A 25544-nucleotide genomic window follows, 5' to 3' on the forward strand; every position below is an offset into this window, starting at 1 on the left:
AGGTTAAACAACCAACATATCTTGAACATTCTTTACACTTATTTATTAGGATTTTCATAAAATCTAATATTTATTTCTAAATATTTGTATTCCTAAAGCTTTAATGTCCCTGTCCATATTTAAAGAGGTGCTCCCCCCCCACCATTTGCCATATAAAATAAAAATGTCTTACCTTTTTCCAGTGCCGAGGCTAACTCACCACATAGAAAAATTATATGGAATCAATACTAACAGGGTTATTCACTAAAATGAGAATTCAAGATGGATGTACAGTGATTTTCACATTTAAGTTCAAAATAGTCAAATTGAAGAAAATCTGCTATGGGTTTGGTTTGAATAGTCTTGCCTTAAATTTCACCTTGAATTCTTACTTTAGTTAATACCAATAGTTAATACCATTCCATAGAAATCTGCTATTTTTCGATTTGTATATGGGAGAGTACTGCTTGAAGGCATATGTATAAATACCTATTTGTCCACTAAACCGTTAATTGCCGAGGGCTCACCAGGACTTTTCAAACTTTAGATTCATAGCCAAACTGGAAAAGTTCGCCAACTGAGCTGTGTCTCGACCCAGGTCATCATGGACTTCCAAGTAACGAGCGACCGATATGAATGTAAAAACATACCAGTACCTGCAATGAATGCAGCAGATGGTACTCACCCCTCAAATCTCGATTAAAATCATGCAATCTCCGTATTTCGGATTCCAGCCTGCATTTCATCTTCATATCCAATGACTCCCTCTTTGCGGATGACTTGACAAGGCTCTCATAAGCTTCAGAAATTTTTGTAATTTCACTTTCAAACTAAAAGAAATTTAAACAGAAGGTAAGTAAGAGGTTGGCTAACGGCAAGGTATAATCTCAAAACCAATCAAGCATATCACAATCTGAAACTTGAAAATAGATAGATAGATGCTCAATCAGACTGAGATCTGGGGAATTTGGAGGCTAAGGCAACACATTGTGCTCTTGGTCATATTCCTCAAACCATTCCTAAACAATTTTTGCATTGTGGCAGGGTGCATTATCCTGCTGAAAGAGGCCACTGCCTCAGAGAACATCAGTACCAGCAAGGGTGTACATGGTCTGCAACAATCTCTAGGTAGGTGGCAGGTGGTACGTGTCAAAGTAACATCCACATGAATGCCAGGGTTCCAAGCAGAACACTGCGCAGATCATAACACTGAGCAGAAAGAAAGTGTGAATCATCATACCTTCTTCTATTGCTCTATGGCCTCGACAAATCCCAGGTGCCAGGTCGCCATGGTGACCAGGAAACTTGTCCTGGGATTTGTGAGCCTGTTCCACCCCCGAGGTGACTAGCTGCCTGAGATCGGGGGTAGTTAAGAAAGGGCAGAGGCAGACAGGTGGCCAGCCGGCTCATGGAGGACTCAGTCTAAAGTGCTAACTTGAGTGCTGAAGCACAAGGGAGCTGATCATGTCCCTGCTCTGTTCCCTCACGCATCTTGCAATGATGCTGGGAGACAGGTTATGACGTCACTCCATCACTAAACTGCGCTCTAGGGAGCATAACAGAGAGATGATCAGAGCAGGCCCTCTGGACCCCAGGGAAAGCTGATCCACTCCAGCTTTCCCAAAGGTAAGGAGGATGGGTGGACACATTAAAATAAAAAAATTATAATTTGAGGGTGTATGTGAAAATGTATGTGTGAGTGAGTGAGTGAATGTATGTCTATGAGCATCTGTCTGTCAGTGATTTTGTCTGTCTGTTTGTGTGTCAGTGTTTAGGTGACTGTCCCCCTCCAATCACATAGGAAAGGTGTTTTTACTACCTTTTTTCCCACGTTGTGCTGAGATAGATGCCAGCCAATCCAATGATTTACCCTTATAGGAAAGCATTAGGAGACTATTGAGCAAAAAGATATGCTGCGTAAATCAACTTCTCATAGAGATGCACTGAATCAATGCATCCCTATGGGGAGCATTAGGCACCTCCATGCAAAGCATGGAGACACTGAATGTAGGTGCTGCACACTTTAAGCTACAATAGCTCTTCACTGTGACCAGACCAGACGAGCTACCCTTCACTCCCCACGTGCCTTGGGTGCGTGTGACCTGGACGCCGGTTCACGGTTGTCCTTCCTCTTACCACCTTTGGTAGGTACTAACCACTGCATACCAGGAACACCCCACAAGTCCCTACTTTGTCTTGGGTTTTTAGTTAGAAAATGATTTTTTTTTTAATTACAAAATAAGAGAGTAGAAAAGAGGAAGCAATTAAGAAAAGGTAAGTATGGCGTGACCGCTTTAAGATTACTAGAGTGAGGTAGGAAACCCTCCAAGGTGTTACATAATGAGAGCGGAGAATAAAGCTCTTTGTGGCAATGACATCGTTGAAATAAATGACCAAGAAATCTTGTTCCCGCACTCATTAGAAACAATAATAAAAAATACTTGCTTCTTAAACTAGACAAAAAAAAAAAACACCACCACAACGGGTACATAAATTGTGATTCACTAAAAATAAAAACAGTTGAAGACAAGGACAAGTCTCATTACCTTTCTGTTAACTCAAGTGAAGGTTTCCTTAGGGATTAATTAACACATTCCATTGAATAAACACAAAGGAAACTGACAAACTGCTGACAATTTGCAACAAATGGACATTATCAGGAACACAGATGCCAAGCACAGACATTCCATGATATTTTTTGGCTTGTTTTAGAACCACATTAACCCCTTAAGGACACATGACGTGTCTGACACGTCATGATTCCCTTTTATTCCAGAAGTTTGGTCCTTAAGGGGTTAAATGAGCAGTAAGAAAAAAAATGTATTCTCTCCAATGATATGCTGTGGATGGCCAAGGATGATGAGAGCTGCCAAACAAACAGTCACAAGACTGACAATTACTGAGCCTCATCGGAGCTCTGCATCAGTGTGTGCAAATTACTGACACTGGGATCAATAAAAGCCAAATACTAGCTCTGAATCCAAGGCCGATAGTGAAATATTGACTGAACCTGCTCGGGGAAAGAAAATCATTAAATCAGAGAAACCAAGAGACACATGAAACTGTAAAACACGGTGTATGATGGGCCCCAGAGAATCCAGCGACTCAGTGAATGACAGCCCGGAACATTGCAAGTATTGATGGTGATTAATCAGTCGGGATGTGTCCCTGTGTTCTCACAACTAGTTCATCATTTAAAGGGATTTAGAACACATGCTTTGGTATTAGGTAATGCACCTATGTAATCTGCAGTTTTACAGTTGCTGCTGAGATTACAGAGACTTTTCGTACAATTTAAAGGTAGGCAGACAATATAATAGAACAGCAGGACATGCTAGCAGAATGCTTGGTTGTATAGGGGGAGGTATTAGCAGTAGAAAGAGGGAAGTGCTCATGCCATTGTACAGAACACTGGTGAGACCTCACTTGGAGTATTGTACGCAGTACTGGAGACCGTATCTTCAGAAGGATATTGATACTTTGTAGAGAGTTTAGAGAAGGGTTACTAAACTGGTTCATGGATTGCAGGATAAAACTTACCAGGAAAGGTTAAAGGATCTTAACATGTATAGCTTGGAGGAAAGACGAGACAGGGGGGATATGATAGAAACATTTAAATACATAAAGGGAATCAACACAGTAAAGGAGGAGACTAGATTTAAAAGAAGAAAAACTACCACAACAAGAGGACATAGTCTTAAATTAGAGGGGCAAAGGTTTAAAAATAATATCAGGAAGTATTACTTTACTGAGAGGGTAGTGGATGCATGGAATAGCCTTCCAGCTGAAGTGGTAGAGGTTAACACAGTAAAGGAGTTTAAGCATGCGTGGTATAGGCATAAAGCTATCCTAACTATAAGATAAGGCCAGGGACTAATTAAAGTATTTTTAAAAAATGGGCAGACTAGATGGGCCGAATGGTCTTATCTGCCGTCACATTCTATGTTTCTATGACTTCAATGGCCAATAAGGTGTAAGCTCACCGGCCAACATCAGGGCAAACCTCTAGGTGAGTCCTACCTTGCCAATTCCCACTAAAATGCTAAATCTCTAAATGAGACAGAAATTGATATTGTTATGATTCTCTACAAACTAAGTAACCCTCAATAGGGCATTTATGAAGTGAGTACAGCAACATGGCTGTTTTTTTTTTACAAAAGCCTGACATTGACAGGTGAGCTTATACTTTAGTAAATACAATGCTAATAAACACATAACTTTATACTATATTTGAAAAATACATTGTTTCTAAAAAATAATTAGATTTTCTGCAGATGTTTTATTTGGAGTCTTCAGTAAATGCGTGTGAAATATAAATTGTCCAAGGTAAAGTGCTTCACTATAAACCGATATTTGTGGTAACGTACTACACTAGTGCACACATTCTTCTCTGCCATCTACGAAAACAAAACTGAGCAATTTTGGACCTTGTGAGCTAGAATTGTAGATTATGCTAGCTTTATTGTACCTGTAATCTTAATTTTATTAATGACAGGAGGTGAGTATTTGCTTAAGTCTCTCTTTACTAGAACTCCACAGCAGCACAGAAAAACAACCAATCAGAAAAAGTTAGGTACTATAAAACTCCCCTCCCCATGCATCATTCCTCTTTCAAGCTGCGACAAAACAGAATAAAATGCAGAGAAACATCATGGGGAAGAAACAAAGTCCTAGATACGATGAAAATAACGATGTCCATCATCTGAGAGTAACCGTCCTACTAGATAGTGTTGATGGACTGTAAACTGAAACGAGAGAAAAACAGAATCGAACAGGCTGATTATCCAATGAAATGTACTCTGAATAAACATGTAGGTACCCAATGTAGCAACCAAAATTAACCCTAATATGTAGATATCCCAACCCTACTTATGAAAAAAACACAGACATAAGGAATAAGCGAGACAACAAACAGAGTTGCATACGTACCTGACAATCCAAACTATAACATTAAACAAGGGAGGGACGGGGGCGGAGCCTAGCAGCCGGGCTGAACGGACGCATGCTGGTGGAGCTCCTCACGAAAAAACCAGAAATAAGCCTAAATAGAAACATTACACCCTACAACTGCCTACTTTTCAGCCCCTGTACAGAGGACTTACCGCAGAGAAAGTGCGTCCGCAAAGCCGCGGCAACCCACAGCGACGACGGACCGGGGATTGACCTGAGGCCTACAGGCGGCCTACTCAGACGGCACGGGGGAGGCGGCCGATCCCTCTGCTGGCTGATGCCAAATTACTTGGAGGTCTCCCCGACACACTCTCACCCCCCCCCCCCTGCCGGAGAGGGATATCCCGGCTCAAGCCTCGGCACGGCACCGTAAACAAATCACCGACTCCTTTGTTCTGGTGTGCCACATCATGGCGGACGCCACGTGCCAGCCAGAACGAAGACCCTCACTGCCACCGCTTTCGGAGAGGCTGGACCGACTGCTAGCTGCTTTCTGGGCGAAGCTCTCCGTTCCAGCAGAGACACAAGCAGCATCACCCTCTCAGGTCACCAAGCTACAACCCGCAGCTCCTGAAAGGGGCCATATTAATGCCTGGAAAGCTGGAAGGAGAAGGCGGGAAACCAGACGCAAGCATCAACGGGTCGGCAGCAGACCACCAGCGGTGAGTCATTTAAGTAAAAGGCGACATACCCCAGGTCTGCCCGCTTACACCCCCCCTTCCCCCGAGGTGATCACTATCCCTCCCAAGCAAAGAAACCTCTGCTCAATAAGGATGGGGCGTGAGAGGGGATCACCTTGCCATACTGCCCAGACAGAGTGTCCCAGCCACCGCCAGCTTTACAACCCTTGCCTGGGACAACAGGCCCACGAAAGGCTTACTATAAGTCAGGGGACCTTAACCATCATACCCCCAGACTCCAACCCGGTTGGGAACTGGAAGAACATCAAAAGCGGGGACCACTGCCTCACCACCTCTAACACAGACCCGGATGAGGGCTGGAGATGGGGACATTCCACACGCTCAGAACACAGCAGGGCTGCCCCAGATAAATCCCGCAACCAACCCCGAGCAGAGCTCAGACAGGGAATCGGGTGAAGACCCTCATAAGCAAAGGACAGCCGGATTAATGGATGCCGACCGCAAGCTACCACAACCGATGACTAGCAACTATAAAAATGGACAATAACAAATGTTTAGTTTTCATTATGTTTACATTATTTTTCCTTCCCTACTAGCACCCGCATAGTCTAGCATTTAGGCATGAATACATAGCCTGACAGGAGTGAATTGTTTTCTTTTAACTTTTATCATTACTGTGTGCTACATCCTAGGTTCAATGCTGCTTTTACTTATATCTGCCCACTCAGTGCACAGTTACTATTATTTACAGTATGTACAGCAGACACACCACAAAGCATATATTCTAACTTAACCTGCACGGTGTACCTACCAAGCCTGAGTCTTATAATATAACATGCGTTGAGTTACCTCGTAATTGAAAAACTTTATTAAATGGAATAGCTGGTCGATATTAGTTAGAATAGCATGTTTATTATGCATAAAATATTACCTTACTTAACTGTTTTTTGTTTCAAATATTGAATCCACCTTTAAGCTACGTGTAACAGAAGTGACCTTTTACATTAATATAAAAAGTGTGCAAATATGATTATGTTCCCCAATGTTGTGAATGTCATTGAAAAGCATGTGGAATGCCTTTGGGGTACCACATACACGTTGTTATTTCTTTATGCACTACAAAAATAAGGAATTAAAAAAAAAAAAAACAAGGGAGGGACAAGAATGGGTGGGAAATACTCGCCTCCTGTCATTAATAAAATTAAGATTATAGGTACACTAAAGCTAGCATAATCTACAATTTTATAACATGACAGGAGGCTTCGTATTTGCTGTTTCAACGCTCAGTTCACCAATCCAACGCTGTTTGTGTCGTTGGCATCTATTCCAGGAAATTTCAAAGTAATCCTAATCGGACATTCCAAGAACGATAAACGACAGCAGACGGATCAAATAAGATGCCAGCCGACGAAGCATCTCAAATACAGAAAAAAGCACCATCCGCTGGTAAATCCATTGTACGTGGTGTTGCGACCCGTTTCCTAGCAGTTGGTCCCTGAGCTGGCAAGCTGACCTGTTAGCCATATTCCTGTAGTTGTATAATATTGAAGGTCAATCTCGGACTTAGGGTCGCGAGGAGAAACTGCCACCCTGTCTCAACTCACGATCCGTAAGGCGGCTCCTCCGATCGTGCCAGGGTCCTTCGGCGATGCGGCCTTGCAGGTAGATCTCCAATCTCAACGAATGCGCCTAAGTCCCCCACCAAAATTGCAATAGAAAAACCGAGGAAGATCTTCCGTTCCTTCCCGGTGAGATGTCTCATCCGAGGATAAATACATAATGCAGGCAAGAGTGTGGCCAAACCAGCCCTACTCTAAGTGATACCAATATTCCAAATGGACTGTGTAATCCTCGGACGCAGTAGAGAAAAAACTCCAAAGGATGTCCATGCAGGGTTCCGAACTGAACTTGTGTGGAGGAAACGGTGGTCGACTACTCTGGGAATAGTGAATCCCAGAAATCTGCAAAGGAATGGGAAAAGCAAACTGGAGCGCAGATTTCCATCCAGAAATGCCCTCGTCCAAGAGTGAAAGATGTCTGTGTAGGAATCGGGGCACACCAGGTACCTCCATGAAGTCTCGTAGGTCTCCTCGACGGTAGTTGAAAAGTAGGTTAGCACGAAGCCAACAAAATGGCCCTCGTGAGGGATAAATAGAGCCTAGACGGAAGGTCCTCCTCCGAGGAGACGGGGCAGTCCAGCTGCCTTATCCCAAGATCATAAAGACCGGGGAAGTCAAGACAAACGGGGTTTCCAGTCTTACCCTGTGATCCATACGTACGGTTTTACCTCCAGACCGGGAAATAGGCCTTCCATAATCTTGTTACCCAAGCAAGGCAGTGCCCGTTTGCTCCATGAAGGTCTCTATATCTCCTGACATCTTGACATGGGAGAAACTGTCTGCGCAGTTTGTTCGGAATGGTCTGGATATCCAAAACAGAAAGCAATCTCTGTATTACATGGTGCAGAATCTGCCAAAAAAACCTGCACACTCCTAGTACCGGAGGGTCACCTGTTAGCCGTACCATCTCCAGGGGTGTGTGCAAATAAGTGTGAGACTCCCCCCGTTATACCTCTGAGTATTTCTTGCGCGTTTTACAGCGGTCCGGATCCAGGGATCTAGACTAAACATGTAATTCTTGCATGACCAGGCAGACCTCTAGAACGAAGTCAGAAGCGTGGATGTCAGTTCTAATTGAATGCAGGAGGGACGCCCCTCTATGTAGTCATTGATGTTTTGCACAGGTACAAGCCTGTGTGATGAACAAATGGCCGGTACAGTAGAGCGTCGAGTGTATGAGAGAGCTGCGCTCTCTACCACTGAGATCGCATACCGTGAGAGCGTCCGGCTGCTAGCCTGAGCGGGCCGCACCCGTTAGTAACCAACAGCCGAGTCTACATCCGTGACCGGATGCAAGTGGGTCCTCCCAACCTGTCCTCTGAATCCAGCCCAGTATCAGGTTGAGGACGAGTGAGGGGTTGCGCCCTCTAATAACAAATCAGTATCCGGTTCTGTATGAGAGGGCTCGCCTCCCGTGGTGCAAATTAGAGTCCCTAGAGATTCAGGGGGACCAAACTGTAGAGCGCACCAATTATTAATGTCAGCATAAGGCTGAGGGCAATCTTCGGAAACAACGATGGAAAACTATCAACCGACTATCCGGATCCCATGCGTGCGCGCGGGGTCCAGGTAGACCGTTGGTAGTCTGAGGAAAGCTGGAGACGTTCTCCTGTGATCCACGAGTGCCTGGGAGGTCGGAGGAGGTCAAGTCTGGCCTCACAACGACCCGAGCGAAAAGGAAAAGGAAGTCAAGAAAAAAACAAAAGGCAACAACGTAGATAAGAAAAATACGCCAATTCTATCTCTGATAGAAGGTAAACAGCAGGCCGGAACGTAGGAAAAGTAAGTCCCGCTGGACAGGGCCAGGAGCTAACCTAACGCAGGAAAAACTACTGAACCTATGAGGATTCCGGGAGGCAGATACGGAGTAGCTGGTAAAAACAAGGAAAAAACACAGCTTTCTCCTGTAGGAGTCTGAGTACCGGTCCTTGCTTGTGCGAAGTTCTCCTTGGAGATGCGCCGTCACCGGTTTGGAGGAAAACGTGGATGTGTCCGGGGTCTTCATAAGAAACTTAGCCCTCCAGGCCTGAGGTTTAGGGCTTTCACCCTTCCCACCATACTCAGATGGCCGTATACTTGAGTCCTCTCGAACACTATGGCAATGGTGTTTGTCTGGACACCTGCCTATCTCCATGTCACTGGTGGGCTCAGGGTTATCCTCAGTGAAATTACCCCAGGCCGGGGGCCAAAAGGGGATCGGTACCAATAGTGTAGGCCCGTCAGTAGGGCACAGGCCCAGCAGACCAAACGAATGGACACAGAAAGGTAGCCAAGCAGATAGTCGCATACATAGCAGGCCATTCAAGTAGGCACCGACATAGCAGGCTATTCGATGGGGCCAGACATAGCAGGCCGTTCTTATGGGCCCAGACATAGCAGGCCGTTCTTATGGGCCCAGACATAGCAGGCCGTTCTTATGGGCCCAGACATAGTAGGCCGTTCTTATGGGCACAGACATAGCAGGCCGTTCCTATGGGTACAGACATAGCAGGCCGTTCCTATGGGTACAGACATAGCAGGCCGTTCCTATGGGTACAGACATAGCAGGCCATTCTCATGGGCACAGACATAGCAGGCCATTCTCATGGGCACAGACATAGCAGGCCTTTCTTATGGGCACAGACATAGCAGGCCATTCTTATGGGCACAGACATAGCAGGCCATTCTTATGGGCACAGACATAGCAGGCCATTCTTATGGGCACAGACATAGCAGGCCATTCTTATGGGCACAGACATAGCAGGCCATTCTTATGGGCACAGACATAGCAGGCCAATCTTATGGGCACAGACAAAGCAGGCCAATCTTATGGGCACAGACATAGCAGGCCAATCAATGGGGCACAGACATAGCAGGCCAATCAAAGGGGCACAGACATAGCAGGCCAATCAATGGGTTGAGTGATACCATAATATTATTAATAACATGTATTTATATACAGCGCCTTACAATTCCGTAGCGCTTTACAGTGGGTATCGAATGAGTAACGAGGACCTCTGAGTTCGGGTAGAGGTCCCTAAAAATTGTAGATCCACAGGGCATCTTGTGACATAGGACCCTTAGACAATCAACCCGTTTTGACAGCGTAATGCTGCGTGAGTAACTTGAACGGGACTGGCAGTCCCTAAATGCCCAGCAGGCAAATAGTGGTATTCCATCTGTATTGGGTACAAGGGGGAGTCGTTCCAGGGACTATAACGTCCATGAATGCAATATACTCTGAGCGATACTGACCTTGAACTGTGAATAGGTATGCACATGTTCACACAGATCTGTTTGTAATTTCTCAGCATTATATAGATACCATCATCATACCGCCTGAAGGGTAATGTAACCATGGACTCTTCCAGGAGTAGGGCTAAACCATAGCCCTCAATGAATTCCCCCAATGACCCAATAAAATTGCACGGTATCAGCGCAGACTGGTCTCTCATACCAGTTAGAGTCAGAGCCAGGTCTGTAGCCTATATATACGCCATGGACAGATAATGCATCCCAGGATAGTCCCATCTGAGGCCTCATAGCAGGGGCAGAAAAAATATATACTGAGAAGGATGTGAAGCCTAGAGATAACTGACACAGTATACACCCTGTACAGAGCCTATATAACTGAGATCATATAAACCTGTAACTCACAGAAATCTGTGATATACCCTGATAGAGAAAAGCACAGTAGACAGCAATATGCACTGTCCGAAAAACTCAGCAAAACTCACGTCAGTAAATCTCACAGCAGTCTGTGGCACACACTGTCAGGAAAGCTAAATCTCGAAGCACACAGGCAGTAAAACTAAATCTGTGATATACGCTGTCAGTAGAGCACACAGCAAAACAACAGCAATCTGTGAAATACACTGTCGGCAAAGAACCCACAGTAATCTGTGATACACCCTAGTCAGCAAGACACACTAGATGAAGTCTGCCATCTAAAAGGCAAAAGGATGAGCTATATATCTTGATCACACAATGCATATAAAATATGTGGACTATGAGAGCATAAAAGATAGGAATACAAGTCATAATGTGGAATGGCAGTACAGTAAAAGTTTCCCATCATAACTAAGAATGCCTTGTGTGGTAGCAGACCCTGTCAGATAGGGGAAGACTATGTAAGCTGATCGGTGTTCAAATCAGCATAGACACGTGGCCGATGTTGCATGGGATTGTCAGTGCAACCTGTATGCTTACTGTGCCAACCACAGTCCGTTTAATACATAGACATAAAAAACATACATATTTGGGCAAGCGAAGGCAAACCTGACAGCAATCCGCCGGCCAGCAGGGCGACAAACCTGAGAACCGACCACCGTGGAACGGAGGAGGGGCCGCGGTAGGTGCACTCTCCTCCACCCGGTCGGCTGCCCGCGGCTCTGAGGGAGCTTAGTGCGGCGGCGGCCACGTGGCGCGCGGGGTGGCCACGTGGGAGAGCGGAGCGGTCGCCGGGTACTCGCGTCCGACCGCGAGTACCTTGGCTGCCGGAAGATAGAAAGGGGTTCGGGGAAAATCAGGAGACAGCCTGAGGCTAGTCTCCTGAAAACCCCGACACAGTGCAAGCAGCCCGCGGATAGTAAAGGTGGGAGAAAGAGAGTGGGGTAGCGAGGGGAGGGGGTGGAAGGACAATGGAAGGAATCCCCAAGAAACCCCTCAAACCCCCTACAGACAAGGGAAAGGTCTCCCCAAAGAGACAGGGGGAGCAACAATTCGAAGGAAGGATGTTAAACATAATCGGAATATCTACATACAATACACATAACTTACATAAGCAGGAAGGAGTAAATATATATCACAAATATATAATTAAACACAAAAAATATATAACATAAATATATAGAAGAAGAAAACATATGAAGCCAAATATTAACTAAGAAAAGCATAACAAATAAGTAAATATATTAAGATACAAAAACTAATCCCAACAAATCAAAATAAAATCCAAAGCCACCCACTATAAGCAGGAGGCAGTGGTACTCTGACCTGTACTGATGCGGAGCAGCAAAGAAAGAGGAAATGATGCATGGGGAGGGGAGTTTTATAGTACCTAACTTTTTTCTGATTGGTTGTTTTTCTGTGCTGCTGTGGAGTTCTAGTAAAGAGAGACTTAAGCAAATACGAAGCCTCCTGTCATGTTATAAAATTGGCTTTTAGCAAGTATAGGTTTTCCCATTTAAAAAACTTTTAATTAAAGGGAAACTATAGGCACCCAGATCACGTCAGCTCATTAACCCCTTAAGGACACATGACGTGTCTGACACGTCATGATTCCCTTTTATTCCAGAAGTTTGGTCCTTAAGGGGTTAAAGTAGTCTGGAGGCAGTGTCTCTGTCCAACTTAGTCCTGCAATGTACAACATTGCAGTACTAAGACAGCCTCATGTTGCTGTGTACCAGACAGCCACTAGGGGCGCTTCTGGGAGTTTATCAGACTATGTCGCTCTGCACGAGGACATCCAGCATCAGTAAAATCCCCATAGAAGAAATAAGGGCACAGATGAACTATCAAGGTGTAATGGAAAAAGTAATATACTATACTGAATGTAATATAACAAAATACAATAAGATCTATATACATGGGGTATATTAAAACGTATAATTTTAAAAAAAGCCAATTTTATTAAGAGGGCAGCTCTACAACATATCGACTGGCATAAACTCCTTCGTGATAAAAACACTGAAGAAAAATGGAAACTATTCAAACAAATATTAGAAAGGTACATTTCACAGTATGTACCATTGGGTAATAAATATAAAAGAAACAAATTAAAACAAATGTCGCTTAGTAGAGAAGTAAAACAAGAGATTAAAAATAAGAAAAGGGCTTTTGAAGCATTTAAATCGGACAAATCAGAGGCATCCTATATAAGATATAAGGAAGCCAATAATACTTGCAAAAAGGCAATTAAAGTGGCTAAACTAGAAAATGAGAAATTGATAGCCAAAGAATGCAAAACCAACCTCAAAATTTTTTTCAAGTACATTCATTCTAAAAAAAAACAAAAAATTAAAGTGTAGGTACACTGAAAACAGAGATGGGTCTGTTAGTCAATGAAGACCAGGAAAAGGCAGACATTTTAAATAACTATTTTTCTTCAGTATATATTAATGAGGATCCTATGGCAAGAGATATGCAAATGATTGCTGCAACAAACTTGCAGATAACCTGTGATTGGATAACTCGAGACAAGGTGCTACAGCTATTAAAGAAAATTAATGTAAATAAAGCTCTGGTGCCAGACGGTATCCACCCACGAGTACTTAAGGAGCTAAGTGGGGAAATAAGTGAACCTCTGTATTTAATTTTTCAAGATTCTTTTGTTTCAGGTATTGTACCGGAGGATTGGAGGAAGGCAGATGTTGTTCCTATATTTAAAAAGGGTTCAAAATCCTTGCCTGGAAATTATAGACCTGTGAGCTTAACTTCTGTGACTGGGAAATTATCTGAACGGCTATTAAGGGATAATATTCAGGAATTCATTGGGAAGAACTGTTATTAGCAATAATCAGCATGGTTTTATGAAACATAGGTCATGTCAAACTAACCTAATTGCATTCTACGAAGAAGTAAGTAGAAATATAGATCAGGGTGTTGCGGTGGATGTGATCTACTTGGATTTTGCCAAGGCATTTGATACGGTTCATCACAATAGGTTAGTCTTCAAACTAAAAGAAATTGGTCTAGATGAATATTCGTATTCTTGGGTAGAACACTGGCTTAAGGATAGAGTACAACGAGTTGTCATAAATGGTAAATTTTCAAGCTGGACAAAAGTGGTAAGTGGTGTCCCTCAGGGTTCTGTTTTGGGACCGCTTCTATTTAACATATTTATAAATGATCTTGAAATGGGCATTGAAAGCCATGTATCAGTGTTTGCAGATTACACAAAACTTTGTAAAGTAATAAAATGTGAGCAGGATATTGCCTTGCTGCAGAGGGATTTGGATAGATTGGGGGACTGGGCACTAAAATGGCAGATGAAATTTAACGTAGAAAAATGCAAAGTTATGCACTTCGGGGTTAAGAATGCGCAAGCAATTTACACCCTAAATGGTAGTGAACTAGGGATAACCACACACGAGAAGGATTTGGAAATTGTTATAGACAACAAATTAGGTAGCAATATGCAATGTCAATCTGCCGTTGCTAAGGCCAGTAAGGTTTTGTCATGTATAAATAAGGGCATAAATTCTCGCGATGAAAATATAATTTTGCCTCTTTATAAAATCGCTGGTAAGACCACACCTTGAATATGCTGTGCAATTTTGGGCACCTGTTCTAAAGAAAGATATCATGGCACTAGAAAAAGTGCAGAGACGAGCTACAAAATTGATAAAAGGAATAGAGCATTTTAGTTATGAAGAAAGGTTAAACAATTCAAATTTCTTTAGTTTGGAAAAATGGCGCCTGAGAGGGGATATGATCACATTATGCAAATATATTTGGGGCCAGTACAAACCATTACCTGGAAATTTATTCATAAACAGGGCTATACATAGGACACAAGGTCACACATTTAGGCTTGAAGAAAGGAGATTTCATCTAAGGCAAAGAAAAGGTTTTTTTACAGTAAGAGCAATAAGGATATGGAATTCTTTGCCTGAAGAGGTGGTTTTGTCAGAGTCTATACAGATGTTTAAACTGCAAATGGATAAATACTTGCAAAAACATAACATACAGGGATATAATTTCTAATTAGTGGGGTAATAGCTGCTTGATCCAAGGAGACATCTGACTGCTATTTTGGGGTCAAGAAGGACTTTTTTCCTAGTCTGTTGCAAAATTGGAAGCGCTTCAGACTGGGTTTTTTGCCTTCTTTTGGATCAACAGCAAAAGCATATGTGAGGAAGGCTGAACTTGATGGACGCAAGTCTCTTTTCAGCTATCTAACTATGTAACTATGTAATCTGAAATGTGTTTGCATATTTTAAGAACTGAAATATATATATATATATATATATATATATATATACACATATACACACACACACACACACACCATATACTACCTGACATTCGTACTTGCTACTACTCACTGTTCTTTCCCATAAGTCCCCTTGACTTTGACAAGATACAATAAAAAAAAAAAAAGCATGTATAACATATGGGGACAGTATTCATGTGTAGGTTTTAGGAAATGTTGTAATGGCTGCTTCATATAACACTTTAGTTATTTTTATCTGACTTTATTAAACCTTAGTTAACTCCTGGAAATAGTCTGTGCACTTCCTCTGGTAAGGACAGGTTCAGAACTGGGGGCTACATTTTCAGCAAAATGGAGCGCTTTAATTTTTTTTTTAGCAACCCAGAGAACTACCCAGAGTAAAAATGTGGTTTGATGGCACACAAAGGGGATCAATACAATACCCTGCCTTGACAGTGGATAGCCCTATTCAAAAAAAGGAGCATGCAGTAGAGTAGAAATGGCGACATAGGTCCAGCAAGTGACAGCCAGAAATAGAATCTCAGGGTAAAACCATCTGTAGCTTAACGGCACAATTGCTCTCACTTCACTACTGTGGCCTGCACTAAAGGGGTAAGCCCCCTACTGTATTTTTTTACTGCACTGTGCTACTGTATGGAGACATGCTGTTGCAGCCTCTGTTAACTGCTGGACAGGACTTCCAGGACATACTGCTTAATGACCATCTCCCATAACCTTGAATTAACTGTTTAAGCACAAATTAGTGCTCTCTGTCAGGGCTGTGGCCAGCACTTAAAGCAGCACTGTCATGCCGAACTTACCTTTCCCCAATCGATTCCTCTTCTCTCCCTCTGTCACAGCACGGGAAAATTCCAAAGAACTTTCCCACGCTGTGTAAAATGATTTTAACCCCTTAAGGACACATGACATGTGTGACATGTCATGATTCCCTTTTATTCCAGAGGTTTGGTCCTTAAGGGGTTAAGCCAACCAATCAGAGTGCTGTGACGGGTAAATTTAAAGACTTACACTCTCCCCAGCCCACAACTCATTGGACCACAGAGAAAGCTGATCCACTCCAACTCTCTCAAATGTAGGGAGGATGGGTGGACTTAAATAAAAATAATTTAAAAAAGTAAAAATTTGTGAGGGTTTGCTATATAAAACTGTGTGTCTGTCACGGTATGTGTGTGCATCTGTCATGGTGTGTGTGTCGGTCTTTTCTCTAAAAATACAGTGTTTATATTGAAAAGCCTGCAGGGACAAGCTGTAGACATCAGAACCACTACATTAAGCTTTAGTGGTCCTGGTGACTAGAGTGTCCCTTTAAAAAAAAAAAAAAAAAACTTGGTTCCTTATAATTACGTTTACTGAATTGTCAAATATGTAGTAGAAAGTTCCATTTTAGATACAAATTAGGCTGTCCCGGCACGTAGATTAACACTGTTGGGAAAAGTGATGCAACTGTGTTGTCAATTCACTATTTTGTGTAAAAAAAAAAAAAACGACACTTGTAGTAAAATTATATATAGCTTTTTTTTTATATAGCAAAAGCCCAATCTTAGTTTTTCTTCTCACAGGCACAAAGCGTTCACTACGTGAGCTTGTGCACATCATTTAGAGAGCAGGACGAATGGATGCTATAATAAAGAATGCTTGTTAATGCTGCTTTTGTCTGAGGCAGCATGTGACGAGAGGCCGCGGACAGTTAAAACATGCTCATGTTGCTGCAATTTCCTTTCAAACTCCCTCTGTTCATTGAGAGATCACGGTACCAACCCACTCACGACGCCTACACCATGAGGCACCCGAGGAAACTGGGCCAAAAGTATTAATTATGTTACAAGGGGAATGTCAGCAAGAAGACACATTAAAAGATAGCATTTTGTTTATTATTTTTCTTTGTAGATGACTTCCCATTCTTTGTGAAAAGGTTTTAATGGAATGTTGCTTTACAAGACTCTACTTGTGCCTACAATAAATAGAATTCTTGAGGTTTGTATTGATGCAATGTGCTGTTTGCAGCTTTTGCATTCGAATGGTTAAGTTATAAAACACGTCTTTCTATCAGTTTATGAATAAACCTAACATTCATTTATTGGCTGCACGTCCAACGCAGATGCAGGAGTATAGGAAAGCTATGTAGAGACAGACACTCTCATACAGCGCGACGTGATTTGCTGGCAATATATAAATAATAAAATAATAATAATAAAAGACACAATTGGCCTTTATCTCCAGCATTACTCTCAATTAGTCCCAGATTTACAGGGCCATTCCTGATTTGGGACCCGTGTCCTGCAGTTCTGTATTTTACATCAAGTGTCCCACTTCCATTGGCAGCTGGCAAAGTTAAAAGGGGAACTTTACTCCCCAAATACAAAAATAAAGTAAAAAAAAAATGATATCACTCTTCAGTGAATATACCCCAATAGAAACATGCATACATTTAATTATGCATTTTTTTTCATTGGGGATATATCGAAAAAACGCTTTAAAAGCAGCAGATCTCTTGCCTGCAACCTTTGCAAGCCCTCCCCTTCTTCCCCAGCCCAAACTTTCTGTGTCTGTCCAATCACAGGCTGCCCAATGCAGCTCAATGAGAAGGCAGGTGCTCAGGGCAATTGCTGCCTCTTGAGTTTAACTCCACTGAGCTAAACTAACCAGGAAATAACATGACCTGTTGTCTGATTGACAGCCAGGGGGGTTAATTTATGAAAGTATCAATTTCTTTTCAAATCTACATTTTTTTTGTAAAATGAAAAAAGAAGACACACACTTCATACTAAGCATTAAAGAAATCTCAAGTGCTTTTGGAGTTTGGAGTGTTCCTTTAAAGATGGGGCTCTACCATAGGAATGGGTCTCTTCCCTTTGATTCGTCTTTCTAAAGATACCATTATTTTCATCATATCATATAATTTACTATAAAAGAAATTATAAAATATGATGAAAACATGTAAAACACAAAACAAACGCTTCTAACTTTGACCCCCAAAATCTGTTATGCATCTACAACCGCCAAAAACACCCATGATAAATAGTTTCATAATATTGTCCTGAGTTTAGAAATACCCAATGTTAACATGTTCTTAGTTTTTTTTTTGCAAGTTATAGGGCAATAAGTACAAGTAGCACTTAGCTATTTCCAAACCATTTTATTTTGCAAAATGTAAATTTGAAAGAATACGAGGGCATAGATCGAGCATCCGGACTGCAGTCCGAGATGGCCACACAGATAAACATGTGGCTCGACATTTTTTGGAATACAAACATCCTCTGGCTTCTCTGAAATGCATTGCGATTGACCATGTCCTTATATCGAGAAGAGCTGGAAACAGAGCGAACCAATTACTCCAGAGAGAGACATATTGGATTCGGGAATTAAATACCATTGCACCAATGGAAGTTAATGAAAAATTGTCTTTCATGACATTTATATAGTGAATTGGATTCACCATTCACTAAAGTTTGAAGTATTGGTACAGATCCCCAAAAAAACTTTTTCATATTTTTCTCAACTTTTTTATATTTATCTATAAGCTATATTATAAGCACCTTGATAAATATAGATACAGGAAATGTAATTTTTTAGATACTAGAATGAATAATTTTTGATAACATTGTACTAGATATTCGAGATCTGGCTGTAGATCCAATCCTATAAGACTAGGTCTCATATTTTTCTGGATGATATACAGATAGGTATTAGGTATAGCTTGTGTACATTTGTATACATAATTTTAAAAACTATAGTAAATTGTAGTTCCGCGATTAGACACACTGTACTTTTGTTACAATGTGTAAATATAAAGTATTCTTTATGAGCGACAAATAATTGTTTCCTCCTAGCACCAAGTTAGAAATATAAGAGATAGAAACACTAGTACCGTTTGGACAAATATCTGAAGGATCGGCATTTAATATGGGCACATTTGTAATCATTTTACCATGAGGCAGAATTATGACATTTTTTTCATTATTTTTTCACTACTATATTTTTAGTTTGTAAAAATTTTTCATTGCACGTGTTCACTTTATTATTGGATCTGATGCCACTTTCTATGTAAAGATGGGTACTTTAAGCACATGTACTGTTGCCTCAGTATATAGTATACAGGCACTACATTTTGTTTTATCGCAGTACTTACTAATAGAACTGCGCCTTAATTCACAACAGCACGTACTTTTTAGGATTCATACTTAATTCCTTCTCTTTTCACTATTTTTTTATTTCACGCTATCCTTATAAATAAAGGAACAAATCCGCTGGGTGTTTAGACACGCATCACTGTGGTAACTATCTCTACAGATCTGTGTATACACGTTCCGCCTCAGGCCAGAAACCAGAAGGTGAAGGTACCCCATCCCCCAAAGACATGGAGGTCCGATCAACCACCACAGTCTGGAAATGGAGCTTTGGGTCCCGATGAACGCCAACATAGCTTCAAGGAATCCCAGACTCACAAGGACCTGCAGATTGCCCTGTTCCCATAATCTGCTTTGAGTGTGGGCAGTCTGGACATGTAAAGGCTCGCTGTACACAACTACAGGAACCAATGGAATGTGGAAATGCTACTACATACAAGACCTTTTGTGGACTTGGGTGTTTAGTGGTAGTTTCAGTAGAAACCAGTGATTTTCATAGACAGGTTATCCTAAATGGGAAGGTTGTAGAGGCTATTGTGGATTCAGGGAGTGATATTACTTTAAATGCAGGGGGTCTGATAGAACCTGATCAATTGTTATCCAGGGAAAAAGTGGGAGTACGTTGTGTTCATGGTTCTACTGTGGAATATGCTAAGACAATAGTTGACATATCATTGCAAGGTCGGTCCATATGGACTGAAGCCGCAGTAGTCCTGAAGTTACCCTACCCATTGGTGTTGGGTCGTGATTTCCCTGACCTTAGAACCTTGGTGCAGAAGCAGGTAACCCCAAAGCCATTGGAGTTGGCAAGTGACAGCCCCTGTAGTGTTTTTCCATTTACTCACCCTGACTTCTTTGTTAAAGAAAGTAAAATATGCAAGTCAAAGACAGAAAGGAGAAATGAGTACAGGGGTACAAATCGTTTACTTGAGGTCCTGATTAATGTGCTTGACAATGATCACAATGAGATGCCAGGCACAAGTGCCGACGCCCAGTGGTGTATCCTGGTTTTGTGCTGCCCATTATCAACTATGTGGAACAAATGCAAGAGCGCATAAAACGAGTTGCTCCCATAGTTAAGCAATATTTGGAGGAAGCCCAACAGAGGCAACAAATTCTATATAATGGACAAGCTTCAGTAAGAACCTTCCAGCCAGGTGATGGCGTGATGGTCCTTGTTCCCACTGCTGAAAGCAAGCTTTTATCCCAGTGGCAAGGCCCATATGAAATTATTAGTCAGGTTGGGCCAGTGGACTATAAGGTTAGGCAACCTAATCGGAGAAAGGTAGAGCAGGTATACCATATAAACCTTCTACAGCCCTGGAATGCTAGAGAGACCTGTGTATTATTTGGGGCACCCACCGTAGAGGTCCACACACTTGTTTCAGAAGTACAAATCTCTACTGACCTTACTCCTGAGCAGCAGAGTGAGGTCAGAGAGCTGCTATTAAGACATGCAGACATATTCTCTACCATCCCAGGTAGGACCAATGCAATAGTCCATGAGATTGTAACAAAATCTGGAATAATTGCAAAGTCAAAACCGTATAGAGTCCCAGAAGCAAAAAGGGAGGCAATAGCACCTGAAGTTGCAAAAATGTTGAAATTAGGGGTTATTGAAGAGTCCAATAGACAGTGGTTGAGCCCTATTGTCCTGGTACCAAAACCAGATGGCTCGCTACGGTTTTGTGATGACTTCAGGAAACTCCATGAGTGTTCTAAATTTGATGCACATCCTTTACCTAGGGTAGACGAACTTGTCGAGAAATTGACCCGACTAGGTATCTGAGTTATCTTGACCTTACAAAAGGTTATTGGCAGATTTCCCTGTCTGAATCTGCTAAGGAAAAAAAATTTTTTCGTGACCCCTGAGGGTCATTATCAATATACGGTGTTGCCATTTGGCTTACATGGGGCCCCTGCAACCTTCCAAAGGTTGATGAATAAGCTGTTGAGACCTCATTCTGCGTATGCCTCTGCTTATTTAGATGATCTAGTCATCTACAGCCAGGATTGGGAAACCCACTTAGACAAAGTTGAAGCTCTACTGGATACATTGAGGGTTGCAGGTCTTACTGTTAACCATGCCAGCATGTCTGGAAGTTAAGTACTTGGGGTATACTATAGGACGAGGCATGGTCAAATCTCAAATCAATAAAATAGCTGCCATTGAAAATGGCTCTGTCCCATGAGTAAAAAACAGGTTAGGGCTTTTCTTGGTAATGTCGGATACTACAGGAGGTTTATACCTCATTTTGCCACCCTAGCTCCCAACTTAACAGAGTTGACAAGACCAAGGGGGCCGGAAATTGTTCAGTGGAGTCAGGAAGCTGAAATGGCATTACGAATGCCGTCATCCAGTCTTGATTGCCCCAAACTTTAATGAGCAATTCTTTCTACATACTGATGCTTCAGAGGTGGGTCTTGGAGTAGTATTGTCACAGTGTGTAGGGGGTGAGGAACATCCTGTGCTCTACCTTAGTCGTAAACTGATGCCTAGGGAATGGAATAACGCTATGGTAGAGAAAGAATGCCTGGCCATCAAGTGGGCTGTGGAGTCCTTAAAGTATTATTTGTTGGGTCGTTCATTTACTCTAGTGACGGACCATGCTCCTTTACAATGGATGCAGAGGAACAAGAACAAAAATGCAAGGGTCACCCTATGGAGCTCCCAGGCAGACCCCAGGATTGCGAACGCCGGTGGGGGGGTCGCCCGCAATCAGGTATTTACTATCGGATATACCAGGTACGTCGGAGGTCGTTAACAACCATTTCTTGTCGGACGTACCTGATACGTTAAAATAAGGTATTACCTTAGTCCAGGCAGCCTTATTTACCTGTGCCAAGAGTGTAACTAACCCCACGCAAAGAATGAAAAATTACTCTAGACGTGCATTGATAAAGGAGTTGTCTAACAAAACGCTTGTATTTTTTGGTGTCCTTCATTAAACTGTAGCACTAAGTTGCATCTGATACTCCGAATTGCACTTGTTATATTTGTTTGGATATTACACTGTGAATAAGGAGATGAAATAGAAACATTGTTTAATTTCTCCTCTTCTCTATAGGCTTTCTCTATGTTGACCTGACCGTCAGATACAAAGGACAGAGCTTCTAACATATTATTGACATTTAGCCAAGATGGAGGTGCCCAGCTGCAGGATACAGAGGTGTGGATTTCTACATCTAATCTTAGATCTCTAGATCTAATTTTATGTTTCACACCTCACAAACATTTGTGTTAAATATAGGGATAACTAAAGAGAATATTACAAATCCTGGGAATTACCAGTTCCCATTTAAAGCCCATCTATAGAATACAAGTCATATTTTCAGGTCGTATTCTGTTCGTGGGATTTGCCAGACCACACGCTCAGGGGGTGCATTGGGTGCCCCGTGCAATTAGAGCCACCTGATGGGTATTGCTGAATAGGGGCCGGTGGGGCACAGTAACCCCTTTAACAGCACGACTGGGCCTCTGTAGTATCAGCAGGGTCCCAAGGAATCCACCCTCCTGCACACAACAGATATGTTAACAGGAGGGTGGCTACAAATATAAAAAGTATGACATGTATATGTGCATCTACGTGTGTGTCAGTGTGTGTTTTTCTGTGTCAGGGTGTGTGTATGTGTTTCTGTGTGTCAGTGTATATGTATCTGTGTGTCAAGATGTGTGTATCTGTGTTTGTGTGCATGTGTCAGTGTGTGTGTATGTGTGTCAGGGTGTCTATATGTTTCGGTGTGTGTGCGTATTTGTTTCAGTGTGATTATATGCGTGCATCTGTGTGAATATATATATTCGAGGGGAGGGCTGGGTCTTCCAAACCTGTATCAATACTACTTAGCGGCGCAACTAGCCCAAATAATTGCATGGCATATACCAGAGGGCTCACACAGGTGGGTGGATCTAGAGACAAAACTAATGAGCACGGATTTACCACAGTTTTGGATATGGGTACCCAAACAAAACAGACCATCCCTGCACACCACTTGCCCAGCGATCCTCAATTCTATACGGATATGGGACTTGACAGTCACCAAATATGCACTAAAGCACACACCCTCACCGCTGACTCAGTATCAGGAATAAAGCTTTTGAACCCGGGCTGAGCGCACGCGACTTTAGGGGGATAGAAAACACAGGGATGCAAAGATACGGGCACATGTATGACGGCGACTCCTTACGAACCTTTGACACCCTAACAACAATGGCACCCCTGACAACCAAAGACGTCTTCCGATATGTACAACTACGAGACTTCGCCAAAAACCCTGAGATAAAAAGAGCAGCCCAGACCTCAATGACATTTTACGAACAGCTATGTAACGCAGAAACAATTCAAAAGGGGTTGATCACGGCCATTTACGCACAGCTCAGCGCCCCTGAAAAGGGAGCTAAAGACCCAAGATACATACATCAGTGGGAGGCGGACCTGGGTGGGCCTTAGAGGGAGAGGACTGGGTAGATATATGGGAAGCGACGGCTAAGACGTCGATATGTGTACTACACCAGGAACAAGCCTATAAAATGCTTATGAGATCGTACACCTGTTCAGCTCCATAAAATGGGGAAAACCTCGACAGACACATGTTGGAAGGGATGCGGTGACAAAGGCACCTTCGTCCACATGTGGTGGGAATGCCCTGCAGTGACGGATACTGGAAGAGTATCCAGTCACTGCTGACAGATGTACTAACATGACGGGTCTATAGTCGCCATTTGGGCAGTCGGAATCCAGGACAAACCACCCCCATAACCTAACCCAATAATACACAGACACTAAGTAGTATGGGGAAATTTGTCCACAGCTTTATTAACCAATAATTATAATAATAATAATAATAATGATAATAATAATAATAATAATATCGATAATAAATTAACAGGTAAACATGGGTCATTGCCCCCCATACTCCGCCCCCTCGCATCCTGTTCCTTCGGCTACCATACAAAAGGCAATGACCCCCATATAATAACACATATACATAATTATAACATACACCAACTTTATATCAAAGTGCCAACCACCATTAACCACGGCAGGGGTATACCCGGATACCCCTGCCCCACCAGGTTCTGAGCCACCTCCAGGACTCGAAACCTCTCAACCACCGATGACCACAATCTGTTTATTCCACCTCACGTTCATCCAGGGGAGCCTATTTCCTCTCCTTCAGCTCCCCGTCCCGCCACAAGCTCAGACCTTGACCCCTTAAGCTGTCTGAGCTCCGCCACCCCGAAGAAACAGGGCCATCCTTATACCATCCTGCCAACCCAAGTTGAGCAGGTCCAAACCCACATCCGAGAGGTGAACACCATCCGAGCGGTAGTATCCTGGCAACCCTTCCTCCAACTCCAGGTGCCGTACCACTACACCCCCTACTTTCCGCACAAAGCTTGCCATCAAGCTATTCACCTTCTTCCTGCACCTCTCCATAGCCCCCCGTCTCCCGAGCGTGCCGCCACCGGCGCCGCGGGACAATCTCAGACCAGACCAACATTACCCCCGGAAGCAGGCCCCTCAACTTATTAATGTCCTGCTTCATCCACTTCACCAGCCGGCGCTGCGGCGTAAGGCCCAGGTCATTACCCCCCACATGTAATACCAGCACGTCTGGCGTGTACCCTGCTGCCAGCATCCCAAACAGTTTCCCCCAAACATCCCCCCAGCAAAAACCCCGATACCCAAACCAACGAACTGCCAACTGGCCTCTCGGAAAACCCAGCTGCTGGCCTTGCGCTCGAGCTGCGGCCCTCCTCTCGGCCCAGAAGACAAACGAATGGCCCACGATCCATGCCACACGCCCTGGGGGGAGAAAACAAATGATGAGGGAAGTCCAACAGAGACCCCTACCCCATCCCCAACCAACACAGCGAAACATCCCAACATAGCCATTAACCCCTCATATCATAACACAACACCTTTTAAATTTGATGGTTATTTTTTTTTTTTTTTTTTTGAAATACAAAACAGTCCCATGCCATTAATCCAATAGACCCAACCGGACATAGGAGCGGAATCTTACCGATTCCCACCTCCCGATCCTCTTCACCACCTCGTCCCCCAATCCTAACCGTGCGGCCTCCGTGGCCGCCCCAATACGGAACGAGTGCGTCCCAAATCGTGCAGCTTGAAGCCCCAACCTGCCCAAGCCCAACCGAAAAACTTTCGTGAACTGGAACCGAGAAAGGGACGATCCGTCAGCATGTACCAATAAGGAGCCCCCTACCGCTGGCCTCCGCGCCAGATACTCCACCGTAGCAGCCACCGGGCACAAAGCCGAGCCCGGC

General features: G+C 43.1%; 1 protein-coding gene across 2 annotated transcripts in view; it reads right to left on the reverse strand.

Annotated features, from left to right (window-relative positions):
- AMOTL1 (angiomotin like 1) overlaps positions 1-25544 on the reverse strand; it is a 173548-nt gene that overhangs the window by 38632 nt on the left and 109372 nt on the right. For both annotated transcript variants that reach the window (XM_063430626.1, XM_063430636.1), the window contains one exon: positions 665-809. In XM_063430626.1, coding sequence (XP_063286696.1) covers positions 665-809 — 145 coding nt within the window. The remainder of the gene's footprint in view (positions 1-664; positions 810-25544) is intronic.

This window comes from Pelobates fuscus, chromosome 1 (genome assembly GCF_036172605.1).
Source record: "Pelobates fuscus isolate aPelFus1 chromosome 1, aPelFus1.pri, whole genome shotgun sequence".
NCBI lineage: Eukaryota > Metazoa > Chordata > Amphibia > Anura > Pelobatidae > Pelobates > Pelobates fuscus.